Source organism: Sciurus vulgaris (genome assembly GCF_902686455.1).
Source record: "Sciurus vulgaris genome assembly, chromosome: X".
Taxonomy (NCBI): domain Eukaryota; kingdom Metazoa; phylum Chordata; class Mammalia; order Rodentia; family Sciuridae; genus Sciurus; species Sciurus vulgaris.
The window spans coordinates 32,706,703-32,726,872 of record NC_136471.1 but is presented as its reverse complement, the minus strand read 5'-3'; the positions used below and the strand labels follow the sequence as shown (position 1 = coordinate 32,726,872).

Below are 20,170 nucleotides of genomic sequence, written 5' to 3'. Positions count from 1 at the left end.
TAGGAGTTATTTATATATTCTGGATACTAGACCCTAAGTATGTAAATTATTTAAAAGTAGAGGAATCTTAATTGTCCTATTTGCCCCCAGGTAAAAGGGAACATTTTCCACCCTTTCTTCTCCAACCCAGAAACTCCCCCTGAATTCTCTTTGTGGATGACAGGAACCTAGGGGTATTCCAGTATAAGTAAATCGGGGCAATCTATGTTGGATAACTTCAATAATCCAAGTGATGGCACCAGAATAGTGGATTTTTAAGAAAGACATCAATGAAGACAGCAGGAGTTTATGACTAGAAAAACAGAAGATGTAAACCAATGGAAATTTAAAGCTCTTGAGTGAACATAAGAGAGATCCATTTAAGCCTTAGAGAATCACACTGTTTTCTCCCTAGGTTTTAACCCCATTTCATCGCTATGATTATGTTATTGAATATTATTGATCTACTATGTATCAGGTACTGGGCTTTATACTGGTTGCAAGTGATAAATAACATATGGTCTCACTCCTCATGTGGTTTAGTCTTTCCTGTAACGGAAAGGGCCCACCCTTGGTATGAGGGCCAAAAAGCAAAATCAAGAACATTGTGTAGGTACTTGTATAACAAGAGAGAAAGTGTTTTATTGACAGAATTCAAAATATAATATTAATATGTGTGTGTGTGTTTGGTAATATAATATTTTTATGGAAGGGAATAATATTTCACTTACTGTTCAAAGTGAGTGTTCTCAATCATTAATCTCAGTTGCAAATGTTCATCTGTTAAAACTTATTTGTAATGACATTTCTGTATTTCATCTTTCAATTTTTTTTCACACAGAAAAATACTGCTTTGTACTGGTATCAGTTCCCAAGCCTATGTTTTTTAGCATATTCATCTCAAAGAAGGCATTTATAGAATTCTTCTAGAGTATTCTCTTGATAATTGCCTTTTAACTTGTCCTTATATCTCAGATTAATCACAATTGAAGTTTAGGTGGAAGATCCTCAGTTGAAGTTAAATTGATTTTGAAATATAGAATCTCCTTTGCACTTGCAACAAAGCCTGAAAAACACTGTTGGAATTTAATTGAGCTCAGGAAATATACTTACTGCAAATTTCTGTAGGAATAAAAAAATCTTGATTGTTGTTTTTAACTTTTGACAGCACAAGAATCAATTAAAGCAAGTGATGTTTCTTGTGATTCAGTGTTAGTTGTCATTGAATGACTACTGCAATATAAGTGTCACATATAAGCACTGATTTTCCTTGTAATTTTAGGTTAAATCCTTTAAGAAACATCATTAAGTCTATAACAAAAGCTAATTTCAAAAAACCCTGTTCAATAATAGTTGTCAGGGGTGGTTCTTCTCATCCTGAAAAATTTTAATTGAGGTCTGAGTTCCTATAAATCTCAATAAAACTTTACCACTGTTAAGCTACTGAACTGCTATGGGGAGGGCAAATCAGAAATATTCAACTTCTAACCAGGCATGGTGTCGCATGCCTGTAATCCCAGCAACTCAGGAGGTTGAGGCAGGAGGATCACAAGTTCAGAGGCAGGAGGATCACAAGTTCGAAGCCAGCCTCAGCAATTTACCAAGATCCTAAGCAACTTAGCAAGACCCTGTCTCAAAAGAAAATATAAAAGGGTTAGGGTGTTGTGTCACTCAGTGGTTAAGTGCCTCTGGGCTCAATCCTCAGTGAGAGAGAGAGAGAGAGAGAGAAATATTTAAGTTTTCAAGTTCTACATTTGGGTAAATTAAGAATCAGGAGATAGGGAAAATATCCCAGATTAAGTGGGTGGGCCTGATGCAGCAACAGTGGTCCTCGCAAGAGGGATGAAGTAGGAGTCAGAGTTCAGAGAGAAAGCCATGTGATGACAGAAGCAGAGACTGGAGTGATGCAGTCACCAGCCAAGGACATAATGGATTATGATAGTAGAAGTTGGAAGAGGCAAAAAATTAATTTTCCTCTGAGCCTACAGAAATAACCACTCCAGTCAATGAGTTTGGTCTTAAACTTCTGATGTCCAAACTCCAAGAGACTGAACTCACGTTGTGTTCTCTTAAGCTACTAAGTTTGTGATAATTTGTTACAGCACTGTAACAAATATGAAACTGTATCAACAGAAGCTACAGTGTTGTGGGTTGGAATTCAATCAAACCAGCCACAGACCCAAGAACTACAACTATCAGAGTCAGTTATAAGATAATTGTTTTTAAATTTCTGATTTTTTTAGTCTTTTCTTTCTTTTCCTTTTTTCTTAATTTGTAGTTTTCCTAACCATTGCTCTGCTATGAATTGGGAATATTGTAACAAGTGTGTAGTCTGGTACTATCAAGGCACATTGTGATGGTTTTAGCAATGCTACAGTGTCGTTGTATATTGGACGCAGTGCTTCAACATCTAATTCCATAACCAAGTATTCTACATCCCAGTGTGACTCAAAAGTGTGACATTCAAAGTTCACTTTTATCTTTTTGTTTTCTTAATCAATTAATTAATTATTTTTTGCAGCACTGGGGATTGAACATGGGACACTTTACCACTGAGATACATCCCCATCCCTTTTTATTTTGAGACAGGGTTTGGCTAAATTGCTAAGGCTGGCTTTGAACTTGAGATCCTCCTGCCTTAGCCTTCCAAGTTGCTAGGATTATAAGTGTGCACCACTGCATCTAGCTTAATCTTCTTGTTTTAATGGGCTATGCATTCATTTGTAATTTTTAAAAATGCAATGACGTGACAATAAATGTAATGCTCAAAAGGATGTCAAGTTTTGCTGCAATGCTGCAATGTGTAGTGCATTGAGCAACACACGGTCTCTTGTCACAACTACTCAGCTCTGCTATCATAGCACAAAAGCAGCCTCAGACAGTATATCAATCAATGACATGGTTGCATCCCAGTGAAACTTTCCTTATGGACACTGAGATTTGAATTTTATGTAATTTTCATTTGTCATGAAATATCATTAAATATTATTCTTCATTTGTTTTTTTTCAACCATTTCTTATCTTGCAGGCCATAGTAAAAAGGTGAATTTGGTTGGTTGTAGTTCTATGGTCTGTGGCTGGTTTGACTGAATTCCAACCCACAACATTGTAGCTTCTGTTGATATAGCTTCATATTTGTTACAGTGCTGTAACAAATTATCACAAACTTAGTGGTTTAAGAGAACAGAATTTATTCTCTTGGAGTTTGGGACCTCAGAAGTTTAAAACCAAACTCATTGATTCTGGAGGCTCCAAAAGAAAATCTATTTTTTGCCTCTTTCAATTTCTTTTTCTTTATTTATATTTTGACACTCCCAACTTCTACTGTCATAATTTATTATGTCCTTGGCTGGTGACTGCATCACTCCAGCCTCTGCTTCATCACATGGCTTTCTCTCTGAACTCTGACTCCTACTTCATCCCTCTCACAAGGACCACTGTTGCTGCATCAGGCCCACCCACTTAATCTGGGATATTTTCCCTATTTCCTGATTCTTAATTTACCCACATCTGAAAAGTCCCTTTTGCCACATAAGGTTACATTTCACAGGTTCCAGAAATTGATTCAAACATGGAGATTGGGGGGGGGCAATTTATTCAGACTACCACACCATACTTTTGTTCTCTTGATTCAGTAATTCAGAAGTTAGGGAATCCTACATTCAAAGCCCTAATTTACCCCGTTCTCTAAATTCTGATATCCCTAGGGGCTGTAGGTAGAATATAAACTACTACTTGCCAAGAGACACACTGTGATAACTGTTGCTTTTTATAAGTGGTTCTCTGGACTTATCTTGTAATATCACTGGAGTCAAGAAAGAACTTTTGATTTTATTTTATTTTTTCTGTTTCATTGCTTCATTCTTTCTTTTTCTTGGTACTGGCGGTTGAAACTAGGGGGTCTTTCTACTGAACTATATCCTCAGTCCTTTTTAAAATTTAAAATTTTGATACAGTGCCTTGCTAAATTCCTGAGGCTGGCCTTGAACTTGTGATCCTTCTCCTCAGCCTCCTGAGTTACTGGGATTAGGCATTGCCACCATATCAGGCTCAGTTGTTTCTTAGTTGCTATTTATACCAAATATTATCATTAGAAGTGGAAGTCAGCTAGGCATAGTGGTGCATGCCTGTAATTCCAGCAACTCAGGAGGCTGAGGCAAAAGGATAGCAAGTTCGAAGCTAGCCTCAGCAATTTAGCAAGGCTCTAAGTAACTTAGTGAGACCCTGTTTCAAAAGAAAAAATAAAAAGGGCTGGGGATGTGGCTCAAGTGCCCCGGGTTCAAACCCTGGTACAAAAAAAAAAAAAAAAAAAGTGACAGTCATAGGAAAATAAAAGTAAATTGGCTTCACTAAATAATAGAAATCGAAATTCAGTCTTATAATTCAAGAAATGATAGTTATTCCATATCTTCCCTGACCCAAAATAGTTCAGGAAAGTCAGAATCCATTCTACATGATGAAATCTTCATGAATGAAACTCCACAATTTCCCTAGTCATATAGTTCCATAATTCAGTCCTCCCTTTCAGGAAAAATTTCCATCCTTGCCTGTGAATAATTTGGAATCTTTTATCTTCTCTAGGGTTGAAATACCCATGAAAATGCACAGATTAATCGCCAATACACTTCTCTTTAAATTGAAAAGACTTGTTTCTTGGCCCATTTTCTCGAGTGGAGGTGGGGTTGGGGCTTAGCTCTGAAGAGGGTATATCTTCAAGATGTCAAGGTGAGACGGAGGTGGAAGGAATGCTTGGCCAACGGTGCTATAGTTAGTATGTTCTAGCCTGATAATCGTCTGTGCTGGGAAACAATCTTCTGTGTTACTGCTTGCTATGACAACCCTGCTTCTGATGAGGAATGTGGGGGCACAGTGTTCCTGTGATGCGCTTCCATTCTACAGTCAGAAAATGCTATTCTCAGGCAGGTGCCATGGGGTTTCCAAACTGCTGTGGTTCATTCTTTAGTTGTCTTGATTATACATTCCAAGGAAGGAAGGGAAAGGGGGTTTCAGAAAAAGGAGAAGCCCACATCAAATGTAAATACATTTTTTTCCCACAGTGCTGGGAATCGCACCCAGGGCCTCACAAATGCTAGGCAAGTGCTCTACCACTGAGCTACATCCTCAGCCCCTAAATACATCCATGTCTTGCAATGAATTTCAAACATTTATATTCAGTAGCAGAGCTTCCTAGTCCCTTTCATACTATCCAGGACAATGTGTGCTGCTTCTCAGTAGGATATATTCAATCTATCTCATGCTCAACTCTTATAAATGCTGCCCAGCAAACCTAAACTACTGGGCTGGGGTTGTAGCTCAGTGGCAGGATGCTTGCCTCGCACATGTGAAGCATTGGGTTCAATCCTCAGCACTACATAAAAATAAATAAAATAAAGGTATTTAAAAAATTCTAAATGCCATTAAAACCTAAATTACCCATCCATGCATTTGAGGGTATTTAGTCAACTTCCATCAGCCTCCTTTTTCCAGGCTGAGATCTCATCCTTCCCCAGTGAAGAACCTGTCCGTTAGCCATGCTAACTTGCCTGCTTCCCTAGAACACGGTTTAGCTCCATGCCCTGGTTCATGCTGCTGCCCTTATATAGACTGCTTGAGTTCTCCTCTCTCAAGCTGATTTTCATCTCTTGAAGCAAAATTGAAATAGATCCATATCAGGAAGCTTGTCCTGACTACACCAGATCGATGATTCTTGTATTGCACAATCCCTCACCATTTGGGGACTCACATACTTCTCCTATCCTGCTATTGCTGTGGTTGATGGAATTCTAAGATGCTACCCTCCCCTAAGATTCCTGGGTCCTGATGTATACATCCACCTTCTCCCAGTTATTAAACCAAACACTAATATATTTTCTACTCTGAAAAAATTTAATGGATTTTTATTTAGTTGTTTGTTTGTTTGGCAGTGCTGGGATGGAACCCAGGACCTTGCACATGCTAGGCAAGTGCTTTACCACTTAGCTATTTAGAAGATTTAATTAAGGTCCCAAATTAGATAATTTTAAGATAGGGAGATTATGCAGGGTGGGCCTGGCCTAATCAGATAAGCCCTTAAAGTGGACTAGGTTCTCCCTGGAGAAGGAGATTCAAAGTGTGAGAAGGGTTTCATGGAAGAGAAATTCTCTGTTGCTGGCAGATTAGCACAGCTCTAATGATTTCACTTCCTTGCTCACCCATCTTCCAAACAGTAGGACACGTGGTCCAGGCTGTAGGTAGCTTCTAGGAGTTGAGAGTGGTCTCCATTTGTGAGATAGTAAGGAAATAGGGACGTCAGTCCTATAACCACAAGAAACTGGAATTGACCTACAACTCTGATAGAAAATAAGTTTATTCGCTTTTGCACATCTTGTTCTTGTTGATTCCATGTGTGTATGTTTAGTCCTACATGCAAGGGATAGCGTTTTTAAATTTATTTTGGCACCTACTTCCCACCACAGCCATATGATGCTATTAAGGAGACTTGCCTTAACTGATAAGTTGGAGTTAATGGGAGATACAAATCCTTGAGCAGGAAGGTACCTGTTGTTAAGCAGCAGCTAGAATCACTACCATTGTCAAGTGGTCCTGCCTCCCATGTTAAAAACAAATTCATGCACATCTGATTCCTCCTGGACATCTTCATGTGGATGTCTCATCAGTCCCATGAACTCAATAAATCCCACTCAAAATTTCCTCTCCCAAACTTGAACCCTTCCCCTCTATATGCTAATCCTGATAATGGCACCTTCAAATCCCCACTTACCTTGGGACTTAGAGCTTCAACTATTATTGACTCCTGTTACTCTCTTGACCCACATTCAATCTGTTGTCAAATTCTCTCCATTCATCCCGTCCTCTCCTTTATGGGCATTGCCTAGATCAGTATCTCTCACCTAGAATACTGCAAGAGTGGACTAGCTGCTCTCCTGGGGTCAAACTTTTATTAGCACAGCTCTAATGATGTCACTTTCCTGCTCAACCACCTTCCAAGGAATCCATTAGCTTGACATTCAAAACTGTCCGTGACTTAAGCCCACCTTTCTCATATTTTCTATAATTCTTAAGTGAGCATTTTCCTACCTTCTAAATTATTTTGAATTGACCTTTAAAAATTCTTCTTTAAAAATGTTATTGCTTTTGCAGGTCCACGTACTAACTGTGACTCCTCCCTGAAACCTGCAGCTTTTCCACGCACATCTTACTGTTATTTTTACTCCAGATCCACTGTCCTTCCAATTCTCTGCAGTCGGATACTTTGGACTCTTCTGAATATATTCTAGCTGCTTGGCTTGTTGAACTGCCAAGGGGGAAATGTGGTTCCAGAGCCAAATTGTGAGTGCCCAGAACTAAAACAAACGAACCAAACAAACACAAACATATTGTGCTTGCCTTAAGCTCCCTTTTTCTCCCTGAGGACACCCAACACCATTTTATTCAGCTTTGGGGTAATCACTGACCCCTAAATGTTAGGATCAGAATCCTGCACATTCATTCTATATAAAAGGGACCCAGGGCCTCCTTTCATAGTCTAGACTGATTTATTCTTTTGCTTTTCCACGATCTTAATTCCCCCACCCCACCCCCGCACCCCCCATCCGGGTCTTCTGTGTCCGCCGGGGATTGTACTCTAGAGTTCCCGCTTTCTGAGAACCGGTTTTGCCTCCGCCCACTCCTACTTCCACTAGCTTGGGACTTGGTAATCTCCTCCCCTCGCCTCCTTTCCCCACCCCAGCGATAGTGTGCACTTTAATAAATAATATGGTCTTAAAAGAAAAAGAGAGAAAGAAAAAAGCTGAAAACTTCCCAGGGTTGGTCTTCGAGTTGGCCAGTGGAGACAGACCCGTTCCACCACTAAATCCTTGTGAACTGTAGGCTTTCATTTGCCCCGAAGCTTGCCTCTCACCCTTGACCATCCGGGAACCACTCCCTGCTTCCTAGCTGGGGTTTCATGACATAAGCAACTTTCGCTCCCCCCCCCCGCTCGTCTTGGTATGGCCTGTCCGGCGTAAGGCGTCCCCCCCCCTTTCCTTTCAGGTTGGTTCAGCCCCCGTCTACTCCGGGGTGGTGCTTAGCCGGCGCCAGACCGACCCTCGACTTCGGAGAGGCAGTGCTGTTCCGCTGGGTGCTTCCTCTTCGCCTTCTTCGGCTTCTTCAGCCTCCTCGGCCTCCTTACCGTCCGCGGGGACCCGAGACTCTGGTGTATGCCCCACCCCTGACCCTGCTAGAGATATGTCTACACCGGCTCGGCGGCGCCTCATGCGGGACTTCAAGAGGTAAACCGTCAGGGACAGCGGAGGCCGGGGGCTGCCCGCCGGGGCACAGGGCGGGTCCTGAGGCGGACCGGGTGGGGTGGAGTGAAGGTAGCGGAGGGCGGATGCGAGTGCCGGACTCGGGGGCCCTGTCTCTCTAAAGGTTGCAGGAGGATCCTCCGGCTGGAGTCAGTGGGGCTCCGTCCGAGAACAACATAATGGTTTGGAACGCGGTCATTTTTGGGTGAGTCTGCGTTCCCGGCGCTGGCGAGGGATGGGGGGACACCGACCGCCTCAGTGTGCTCTCTGGGTCAGGCCCCTTAAGAAGGCGGGGGTGAAAGGGAAAATGTTTGGGTTTGGTCGGGCCTAGGCGCCTCCCCGGAGCCTGTGCCTCGATTAGTTTGGTTCCCGCTGCCGGGGGAACCGTTTGGAGTTCTAGGGGGGCGGGGTGGGCAGGTGGTGGTTAGGCGCGGCGGCCTGTACTGTGTTTCTGAGCCCCAAATGTGTACTTGTAGTGGTTTTTCAACCTAGGCAGCGGCGGTTGGCCAGAGGTAGGGGTGGCAGACCTTGGATGGCCAACCCCTTAAAATGAACCGGAGAAGGGAACCCTTTAAGCGGGAACTGACTGGTTTTCTCTGTGTTGCAGGCCTGAAGGGACCCCATTTGAGGATGGTAAGAGAGAGTTTCTTTACCCACCTTTCAGGAGCCTGATCAGCTGGGGAAGGGGTTCCCAATCGTCCTGCAAGTGCCTCCTACTTAGGAACCTGCTTCTGCCTAGCCTCTGTCTACTAAAGGCTTGAGTGGAATCCAGTGGGTGGCAGGTTGTTCTGGAACTTGTCCGCTTAACTAGAATTGCACCTTTTCTCTTGCTTTCTTCTTTTAAGAATAATCTGGGTAAGGTGATCACTTGTTAAAAGGAGCATCATATCCCTGGTACTAAGAATTTTGAGGTTTGGGCCGTGATCCTGACAAATTCAGCCCTTCACATTAGAAATACTGAGTTAATATGAAACCAACCAGTTACTGACAATCAGCAGAGACCCCAGAGGTCATCTGGTTCAGAATTCTATCCCAAGAACAGGAGTTGTGTTCAGCAGGTGCTTAAAATGTATTTGTTGGATGCTGACTGGATGCAAAAATCCCTTGCACATAATAATCTGTTCTCTGCAATCTGATATTGAATGCCTGTCAACCTCACTACTCTATGATCGTCTTAAATGCCTAATTTCAGTATAATATTTTCTCTTGATTTTTAAATGAATTTGTGGTGTGTTCTTTTCATCAAGACTTTATGATCACTACTCAAGCCAGCTTCAGAATTGTGGTTAGCCTTAATTGTACCCTTTCGACCAGTGTCCAACCTATTTGAAGGTTCTACATATACCAATAGGTACATATTTTTTAAAGTTGTTTAGGTTTAATCTTCAAAAACACAAATGTTAATTGCTCTTTAAAAACTCTTTGAGGACTGGGGATGTGGCTCAGTGGTAGATTGCTTGCCTGTTATATGTGAGACCCTGGGTTCAATCCTCAGCAATGCAAAAAATTTAAAACTTTCTATTTTGAGATAGATTCATATGCAGTTGGAAGAAATATTCCATACAGACCCTGTATATCCTTCACTTATCCCCCCAAACAAACTTGTTTGGTAACATCTTGAATGACTATACACAATATCACAATCAGGAAATAGTGATGATTATACTTGTGCTCAATTGTGTATGTGTGTTTGTGTGTTGTTGTTTTTGAAAGTTTAATACATTTAAAAGATGGGTAAGATTAAAAATATTTGAGCTCATGCAATTCTTTAATATCTTACATATTTTTAAAAAGAGAAGAATCTTTTATTATTTTTTCCTCAATGCCTTATCTTCCTTTGGCCACATAGCATTGTGCATGCACATGCAAACACAGACACACACCCTTCACTTTGAAAGTGGGAACAAAAACATTTCTGCAAACAGTACGTAATATAAACTTATGTTGTGGAGTCGGATTGCTTTTTGATGCTGCCAATCTCCAGAATGCTGTGAGGTAAGTAGAGATCAACAGTTTGATAATTTGTCTCAAATACTGAGATTTCCTTAGGAAACTGTGGACAGTCATCTGAATACTTTTAGCTTCTGTTCTACCTTACCCCCAGGGTAAATTGCACTGTTCTAAAGTAGAATGATAAAAAGATATGACAGGAGAGGGTGAGCCTAAGGACATATTACTTTGGTGAAGCTAATCATTTGAACTGATTGGTGCAAGAACTAGCTAGATTTAATTTTTCTTTACTAGATTAGTGCTTGTTTTGTTCAATTTTGTGCTGAGGATTGAACCCAGGGGCACTTAATCACTGAACTACATCCCCCGCTTTTTTTAAATTTTGAGACAGGGTCTTGCAGGTGAGACAGGTGAGGTTTAGAACCTCACTTGAGTTGCTGAAGCTGGCCTTGAAGTTGTGATTCTCCTGCCTTAGCCTCTGGAGTCATTGGGATTATAGGCATGCACCACCACTCCCGGGTGGTGCTAATTTTTTACACCTAAGCTTTGCGTGAAGATTAACTGTGTATTTGCTTCAGGTCTAGTAGGCTGTGTTTTCATTGTCTTTTTTCCTCATTTTATTCAGACTGTTTTACGATAGGCACAGCTTTATTAATTGTACATCACTTTGCTGGATGTTGGGTACTTAAAATTTCAAGGGTGCTTCTCTTGTTTTAAGTGGTATGAATTGAAAAGGTACTTATGGAATCCATTATCTACCTGGACTGCCCCTTTTGACATTACTGACTCTATTTTTGATGTTGTGTATCTCCATTATGGCATTACTGAAAGGAATTACTCAGACTAAATGACAGTACCCTTCTCAGATTCATTCTGTCAAAGTGTCTGATCTCCACAGATGCCTAGAACTTGGTACAAAAAATGTTTGACCTGTATTAATAGTTGGGGAATTTATAGTTAGGGAAAAGACTGATTAGGGATAAGTGACATAGTTGACTTTACTATTTCCAATGTGTTATACATATTAAGAACTCTCAAACTACTTTTGCTTCTTCCTTGTAAATCATTCATGGTAGAAGTTTCTAGGACAGCCAGGCCCTAAATAGAGGAAATTTTAAGGAATTCTTAAAGGTAATTTGACTTGACTTCACATAATTAAAGTAAGATGAATATGTTCTGAAGAACTTATACAGCCAAAACATTGAGTTGAAATACTTCCTTGTCAAAACATCTTGGTATATATTAATGAATACAAATCTCAGAATATAATATTCATCATATCATCTAAAAATTGTTAATAGACATGGTAAGGTACTGGATTTGCTTTCATAATAGATGTGTTCTTAAGAAGTTAAGTATAAATCTTTATTTTTTATGGAGAGTCCACTCAGGGTATTCTTTAAACAAATCTTATAATGAAAGATTTTGGGGTATTATCTTGAAAATCACAATTTTCAGTCATCAAAAAAATTTTAAATTACATGTGCTTTACTTTCTCCTTAGAGGTCACAAAGTATTAGCCAAATGGCAGGAAATACCTGCAGAGGGGTTTTCTTTGGCCAAACATGGTATTTTCAAAAATTTGAATTTGTGTATGTCTTTGTGCAAAACATACATTCTCCAGTTCGATCCTCTCAGTCCTTATTGCCGTACACCAGTCATTTAGCACATTTATACAGTTTTCCTGGTCTTTATGTATACATGGATTGTTACTTTCCTTAAAACGTTTTGACTTCCTCAGGGAGATGAACAAAACCAGTAGAAATTGGGTACAACAGTGGCAAGGGCTAAGTTTTCAGTTATTTTAAAGCCTAATCTTCTAAATATTCTGAGGGTAAGCTCTAGTCTCAAATTGTATGCTATTAATTCTGTGAGTCTTAATTTTTATGACATTTGTTTAGATCTTAGGAATTGCATTGAGGGTTGTACTAAAAAGGTTATGACATTAAATAATGTGACTAAGAATATGAAATACCCCCCTTTAATGTGTACACTGAATAAAAGTTTGGTCTTAATTTATATCCAGGTAGACATAAACAGGTTGCTTTACTTCTCAATATTAAAAGCTGCTTTAAAAGGTGTTTGATTAACTTTGGTAGCTAGGTAATCATCTTGTTGAACTTCTGGGCAAGTGTTAGGCAGAAAGCTCAAGTCAAGGAATTTGTGAGCCAACAACATATATACTCAACTCGAATTTAACTGTGTTTGATACCTGCCAGAAAGCAAGCACCATTTGATATCTAAATTCATTAGCTGTATATTTCTTACTGACAGTTAAGTTTGCATTTTTTACTTTTGTCTCCTTTAGTAAGGTCTAGAGATGTTAAGACTTTAGAATTCTAGTTAAACTAATTTCCCATATTTATGGAGCACTTAATTTTGTGGAACTATGCATATTTGCCTTATTTAAAGTAAACCTCAATAATGCTGTGGTGAGTAGTGAGTACTACTATTAACCTCACTTTATATATGAAGAACTTCCAGTTTATTCTTTTTTTTTTTCCAGTTTATTCTTATTTACTTTGGTGGTACTGGAGATTGAACCCAGGGCCTTGTACATGCTAGGCAAGCACTCTACCTCTGAGTTCCATCCCCAGTCCAAGAAACTTGAGGTTTAGTCAAGTTGAGTACCTTCCCTGAGGTTTCACAGCAAGTTAGTAACAAGGCAAGGATTTGTGCCCAGGACTGTCTGACCACACATTTTGTACACTTATCCAACTGTGCTGTTCTATTGATTTTGCTTTTACTTTCTAATGTATTATTTTACCACCTTTAGAGATTATATTGAATGATGGTCTGGATTTAAGGTATGCTGTGAAGTCTGTCCAGTTTTAGAGCAATTTCATGGTGATCAGTCACTTACCTATACTTTAATCAGATTTCAGCATTGATCCTGATGTGTTTACACTTGAGGTACAAAAGGAAGCTGAAAGTTTTGAACTCTCTGCCACTCCCACTTTTTCCTGCTTGTTATATTTTCAATACCACTGAAAAGGAAGGATTGTTTTCTTCCTCAAAAGGAAGAAGATTTATGACCAGGTGGTGATAAAGGTGGAGTATATATATTCTGATGGACTATGGTATGTTTGTCCATTTCATAATATTTTACTTTCTAGCCTTAGTTATAGTACATAGTGTCTTCAGATCTGGCTTCCAAACTCAAATATTTTTTGAAATGATAACAGTTTGGGGAATATAACATGTCTCTATATATTGTATTTTACTTTATTTGCAGTGCTGAGGGTGGAACTCAGGGCCTTGCGCAGACATGCTAGGCAAGCACTGTTCCACTGAGCTACACCCCCAACACTAAGTTGCAGTTTGAAGTATTCTGAATTTTGGGAAAGGTGTTCATATCAAGTGTAACTTTGTTAGCAAATTGTTTCCTTATGAACTAAGTAATGGAAAACAAATTTTTTGGGATTGTTATGTAATAGATACAGCAGTAGAATGATGGTAATATTCTTTATTTTTTCTTAAGCAGTAAACACTTATTAATGGGAGCAAGGAGAAAATAAATTGCTAACTCTGAAGAAACTAGTAATAAATTATGCTGTCTAAAGTAGGTCCATTGTATTACAATAAATAATTTATTAAATGGACCAGAGTGACATAGTAGAATATGAATTCCCTTATACCAGATAATAACTTGATTCTTTTTGTAAGTATACTTGAAGAGATTTTAGTTGGGTTGTCCAATTGTGTTCTTGAATTTATTTAACAAACACAATTTAACATTTTGAAGGACATGATCTCCCCAGATCAAAACATCATACAATTCTTGAATGAGATCCAGTTTGTCTATAACTTAGTATGCTTTAGAACCTTAGGGTGACACATATTCAAGAAAAGAAATTTATTTTCAATTTAGTAAACAAACATCACAAGAAAAATAGGTTTGTAGAAGTTATGAATGTGATATAAAGCAAATGTGATTTTTAAATGGTTTCTTCCATTAATTCCCTACATTAGTGTGAATAGTTGAGCTGATTTTATAGTGAAGTACTTTGAGTCTTACTGAAGAGTTTTTGAGAGGGGCTATGAAGTCTGTTCTGACTAGATTCAATTAAAGTTTCATTATATAGTCACTATTACATGAAAAGGGGACCAGTGAACATTTTATACTTATTCCCTTTAATTTTAAAATCACCTTGTTTTGCATCGCTAGCATTAGTTTTTGACTCTTTCTGCTTTTATTCTTCCAAGTACATTTGAAATCACTGGAGAATTAAAGATGGCAGCTGAATTTCTAAAGGAAAAAGGCAAAATTTGAGGGCCAGTTTTTTTTTTTTTTTATCATTTAATTTAGGCATATTTTCAAAATGTGGTGACCAAAATTATCCTGCAGGCAGTAATTTTGAATTCATGATGGATGTGTTTTAGTTTGGGAGAGAATAATGGCAAAACAAAAAACTAACCACCTTTGGGTGGTGGTTTTTAGAATATCTGTCCTTCTGTAGAGCAATTACTAGAGATGTATTTCCTACCTGATCTGTCCTTCCTCTTTACATCTTTGCATCATTTCAATTAATACTTAAAAAAACTCACACAGTATTAAATAAAGTACTATTGAACAAAGTGATACATTTTTCTTAACCCTTTCTTTTCTAACTACAGGAACATTTAAACTTACAATAGAATTCACTGAAGAGTATCCGAATAAACCACCTACTGTTAGATTTGTCTCTAAGATGTTTCATCCAAATGGCAAGTATTGCTTTTGATAGTGTTTTAAATTGCTGCAATGTTTATTATGGTGGTATTCTACATTTCCTGTTTATTTATCTATGGTACTTGGGTATTTGCTTAGGCATCTTGCTGTTTTCTGAAATTTGAACTTGGTCCCTTGCCATCTTGACCTGTAGTCATAGAATTGGAGCAGTAAAGGCACTTTCCCTTGTTTAGAGGCTAAGCACCTCCTGATTTGGATGCTCTTTTGTCATTTACTTATTAAAAAAAATAAGGATGCTATTGAGGTTACCTTTTAATGCTAGGCCAGATTGAGGTAACCATGTGTTTTAATTATCATTACTAGCAGGTAGAACATTAATTTTCAACTTTGGATGCATGTCAGAATTACCATGGATTTTTTTTTTTACCATGGATTTTAAAAATACAAATTCTCCAGTCCCCCTCCAGACCTACTGAATGTTAGATCCTATTGTTGAAATATTGTTGGAAAAGTACTACAGTGCTATAGGATTCCAACTTTTGCTTTTTTCCCCTAGTAGTAAGTTTAGAATAGCTTGCCTTTTAATTCAGACTAATAAAATATTTTTCATGGTATCAGATGTTTTTTATCTTTAAGACAAGATGAAATCTTGTGAACTCTTATCTTTTACCATTCACACAGGAGATGTAGTTTACTCTCACTGGAAAGTTAAAGATGGCAGCTGACTTAAATAGGCCTTTGAGGAATGAATGAATAGAATGAATTTCCTGCAGTTGTATGGCTGGCTATATAGGGACCCTTTTAGAAAATACGTATGATTTCCTGGATAATAGGGCAGTCTCCAGAAGAAGAAACATGAAGTTTCTTTCAGTTTTGTACCAATCACTTTTGACATCCCCTGACCATCCATCTTTTTAGGCAGTTCGTTGGGAAGAAACCTAGAAATCTTTTTTAAGCTTCAAAAGCAAAGTATTCTTGACTATTTTTGTCATGATAATAATGTTAAAACTTTAGTGGTCTTATGTTTACCATTCCTTTTTCTGTGCCTAGTCTATGCAGATGGCAGTATATGTCTGGATATACTTCAGAACCGCTGGAGTCCAACCTATGATGTGTCTTCCATTTTAACATCCATACAGGTGAATTTTTTTCTTAATATGACTGTGACCTTCGATGTGTTTACACTACAAGTTGTTTTTTGAAAGTCGTAACTTAAGACCTTTTTACTTATATTTGGTCAAAGTTTATTTTGTACATAAAAGGCTTTTTAAGACCCCAAACCACCAGAAACCACCCATGCGCACACACGCATGCATGTATTTGCCTAGCTACTCATGTATTTGCTTAACTATTCACAATTAATGTTTAACTCTAGGTTAGTATGGTTATGTTAAAAAGAAAAGCAAATTTAGGACAGTTCCAGCGTTATTACTTGATAAAATAGCTGTTTGTCCTGAACACATAACTGTTTGCATTAAGGAACTGACATTTAAATTTCTTTTCTCCATAGTCTCTATTGGATGAACCGAATCCCAATAGTCCTGCAAACAGCCAGGCTGCTCAGCTGTACCAGGAGAACAAGCGGGAATATGAAAAGCGTGTTTCTGCCATAGTAGAACAGAGCTGGCGCGACTGTTGACTGCAGATGGAGTAAAAGAGGAGGCTGGGCATAAGAAAAATATATATTGATGTGTTTATCACCTTCTTATTCCTCAATGTCATTACATTTACTTTATAAAAGCAAAATAGCTGTTCTGCTGTTTCCATCTTCCCTTGCCAAGCTTTTCCTACCCCTTCTACTCTCTTGTTAAAACATCAGAAAACACCCTCTATGAAATCAAATGTACTGTACCTGGGTTACTTGCAAAAATTACTAATGCTTCTTTTTTTTGTTGTTGTTGTATCTCATCTCCAGCCTTCGGGCAGTTATTTGTGTTACTGTACTTTACACTAAGCTTTTAAGATGCATTGTTATACAAATGGTTCTTATGAATAGTTTGAAGGCCAGGATGTTATTTTTAACAGAATGATTGCCAAAGTGTTTCATACTGGCTGGTCCTTCCCTTGTGTTGAACTCAGATGTCAATGTGTTTAGAATATGGCCTGTAGAAAACGGGGAAACAAATCCATGTAAACAGTTTTGAAAGGGGAACAGAAGCTACAAATTATTTGATACTAATATCTTGTAATAAGAATTACAAGACAGTATTTACTGGTAGGAAAGAAAATGTTGGAAGGACTCAGCCAAGGGAGTGCAGCAATTGCAGGAACTGACACATCTACTCCTAGCAAGATACTGACAGGTTAGGTTGCAGAATATTGGTCTTCTAAGGTTTGTTTTGGTATTTTTTTTAGAGGTGTAGGAGCAAAGGAATGGAAACAATCAACAGTTTTTGAGCTAGGGAAAGTTGAAAATCCTTTCATCTTTTTAAAGGAGAAGCATTGCCCTAGAAAAACAAACTTACAATCCTCCATCTTGTTTTTTAGTTTTAATTCAAGGGCACATATATCTGTGGCAAACTATTTTCCACTCAAATCTTGAGTTATTGCTGCATGCTTTAGTTTCTTCTCTTTCAGTGTTACGGGAACCTGAAAGCCTATGTCTACAATCTTTCTTTGGATATTTACACTTTTAGATATACAAAGCTTATAAGTGATTTATCTAATGTTTCATTGTTACCTTTTATGAATTTATTGCTCTTTGAAGTCTAATGTTGCACAAGTAACCCATGTAAAAAAATGTACATTTTTCAAAAGTTGTAAATAAAAATAATCTTAAAATTTTGTTGTTGAGGTGTATTTTAGCTTAGTATGAACTTCTGGTATTAATTTCTTTTGGGATCTCATATATACTCATTTCCCCCTTTAAAATAAATATTATGGTATTACAGTATATTATTTCTGGGAGTGGGAAAAAGACAGTAGACACCATTGGAGAAAACCTTTTTTCAGTCATATTAATGCTTTTTAAAAACATTTTCATAGAATAGAAAATTATTCAGAAAGTTTCTTCAGTGTATATTATGGCCAACCAAGGGAACATAATTGTCATAAGGGAAAAGAATACATAAACCTGGGCATTTACTAGTGTCCTCAAGAGACTAAGATCTAACTTGTTGATTTTGACATTCCACCTCTTAAAAAGCCCTAGCTTAAAAATAAATAGTACCAAACTGTTATTTAAAATGGTGTTTTCAAACTTGTGTTACGTGTCCTCTGTCGTCATGTTTTAACGTAAATGCTTGTCTGAGCAACCCATTTCATTTTAAAGAGACAATGACTTCCTGAAAATACCATGTCTTAGTACTTCTTAGAGAGGTAAATGAAATTAAGTCTTTATGATGTATGTACCCCATTCATCACTTAAGACATGCATACTTAAAGCCTTAATATGGGGCAGTTCCATCTGCACTGAACACACTAATTGGACTAGTTCATCTAGGAGCAATGTCCTTATATGTGCTTAATATTTTCCCTCAGGTTCATTTCTGATGTCTAATTCCCCCCCCCCAATTAGACTTTTATTTGGTGGACAGTTCAACATTTAATTAACTTTGGCAGCCTGCTGTGGCTGGGTACCTTAAATACTACAGTTAATCATACTGGAAAAAATTTAGTATGAGACGGAATGGGCAGATTTGGTAACAATTTATTTTGTACATCAGAGAAACACTATTCTCAATCTCTTTCATGAGATAATAATCCTTTTGGAACCTTACAACAGAGCCAACAACCTGACCTCCCAAAACATCATATCTGTGGTCAAAGGCATCATTACTACTCATTTGAACATTAATGCTAATTGCCTTTTTTCCTCTTTTCAATTGTTAGCACTAGAGGCTGCCTGTATGTAATATTATAACAAGGTTAACTAAGACAGACATGTGAGGTCCCTTATCAAATTGCAGTCAGATTTGAACTTGTCTTCCATTCTGCACCTGCTGATATGGGGAAGTAAGTATAATGAAGAACCAAAGTTGTAATTAGAGTCATTTAGGACTCATTTTGAGCTTCAGGGGTTACTCATGGTAGTGAATACATTGTATACTACTGAAAAAAGAACCCCAATGAAATGAATGGTATTTCCACTCATTCTGCAGTCAGAGGTGGGGGGGACCCAAAAAAGTAGATGTGAGACTCAGTGCTAAATGTATAAAACCGAAACTAGTTAGTTCTTCAGTACAACATATCTAAGCTATCCAAAATAAAACTGCTCATGTACTGTACGTGTTTTATTTCAAGGTGAGTGGGTTAAAAATGACTGCTATTTCAAAGGAAGAGAAAATAAGGGTACTAACTAAAGGGACAAAATGGAACAGCAAGCTTGTCAGCTGCCCATTCCTGCCAACCCCATTTCTCAACATTACTTTATTCTCAAGCGCAATTAAGTAACTTTGTTCTACTTCTGCATCAGCACCAAAGCTGATCTCAAAGTTAGGAAAGCTGGCCTCTCTAAATCAGGCATGAAATTCATAAATATTTGACCCCATTACTTAACTGTAACTGCATTAATCTTCTGATCTGTTAAGGTTCATCTAAAGAAATTTGACTTATATGTAACATTTCCCTACCTTTTTCTTCTAAAAAAAAATCATTCTGGGAAGAAGAAAAGTGAAAAGAGAAGTCAAGTTTTCACATCTTGTAATTTACAAAGCTTCTCTCACTCAGAGAATTGAACAGAGGGTTTTCTAACTTACTAACTGAACTAGTTTTCCAAGGTTGGCATGAATCTTGGAGGTAAAATCTGTAAAGATTTTTAGCTTAGTTCCCTTTGACATTGTTAAAATATTAAATACCAAAATAAAATGCACACCTCATTTCTCCTACCAACATTAGAAAAGGAAGACAGTGGAAAAGCAAATATCACATACTGTGTTAGTCATGGTAGGTGCCTACAAGTTAGATCTAGGTGTAAAGTCTAATTTATATTTGATAACAGTCATTTAACTGAAGTCTCTTAGTGCAAAAAACTCAAAAGGAAATTACTGTTTATTATAGGTCAATTACATGTCAAGCACAGTGCTAAAAGTTTTGAGACACTGTAAACAACCTAATCATCCTCAACATCATTTAACTGGAGGTGTTTAACTATCAATATTCATCTGTGTTGTTATAGGTGAGGTTATACTTGATGTATCTGAGATGCAAAAACAAAAATCTCATAAAAAGTGAACAGCTGGGGCTGGGGATGTAGCTCAGTTGGTAGAGTGCTTGCCTTGCAAGCACAAGGTCCTGGGTTCAATCCCCAGCACCACACACACACCCACACACACACACACACACA

General features: G+C 38.1%; 1 protein-coding gene across 1 annotated transcript; it reads left to right on the top strand.

The window, feature by feature from the left end:
- The first annotated feature begins 8,007 nt into the window (after positions 1-8,007).
- Positions 8,008-17,670, top strand: UBE2A (ubiquitin conjugating enzyme E2 A). The gene is made up of 6 exons (XM_079123456.1): positions 8,008-8,249; positions 8,389-8,469; positions 8,872-8,897; positions 14,832-14,921; positions 15,937-16,025; positions 16,397-17,670. The coding sequence occupies exons 1-6, from the start codon at positions 8,206-8,208 to the stop codon at positions 16,523-16,525; spliced, it is 459 nt and encodes a 152-aa protein (XP_078979582.1). The 5' UTR covers positions 8,008-8,205; the 3' UTR covers positions 16,526-17,670.
- The last annotated feature ends 2,500 nt before the right edge of the window (positions 17,671-20,170 follow it).

Coding starts and splice junctions, on each gene's coding strand:
- UBE2A (XM_079123456.1), top strand. CDS start 8,206: ATGTCTACACCGGCTCGGCGGCGCCTCATGCGGGACTTCAAGAG. Junction 8,250..8,388: donor CTCATGCGGGACTTCAAGAG/GTAAACCGTCAG, acceptor GTCTCTCTAAAG/GTTGCAGGAGGATCCTCCGG. Junction 8,898..14,831: donor AGGGACCCCATTTGAGGATG/GTAAGAGAGAGT, acceptor TTCTAACTACAG/GAACATTTAAACTTACAATA.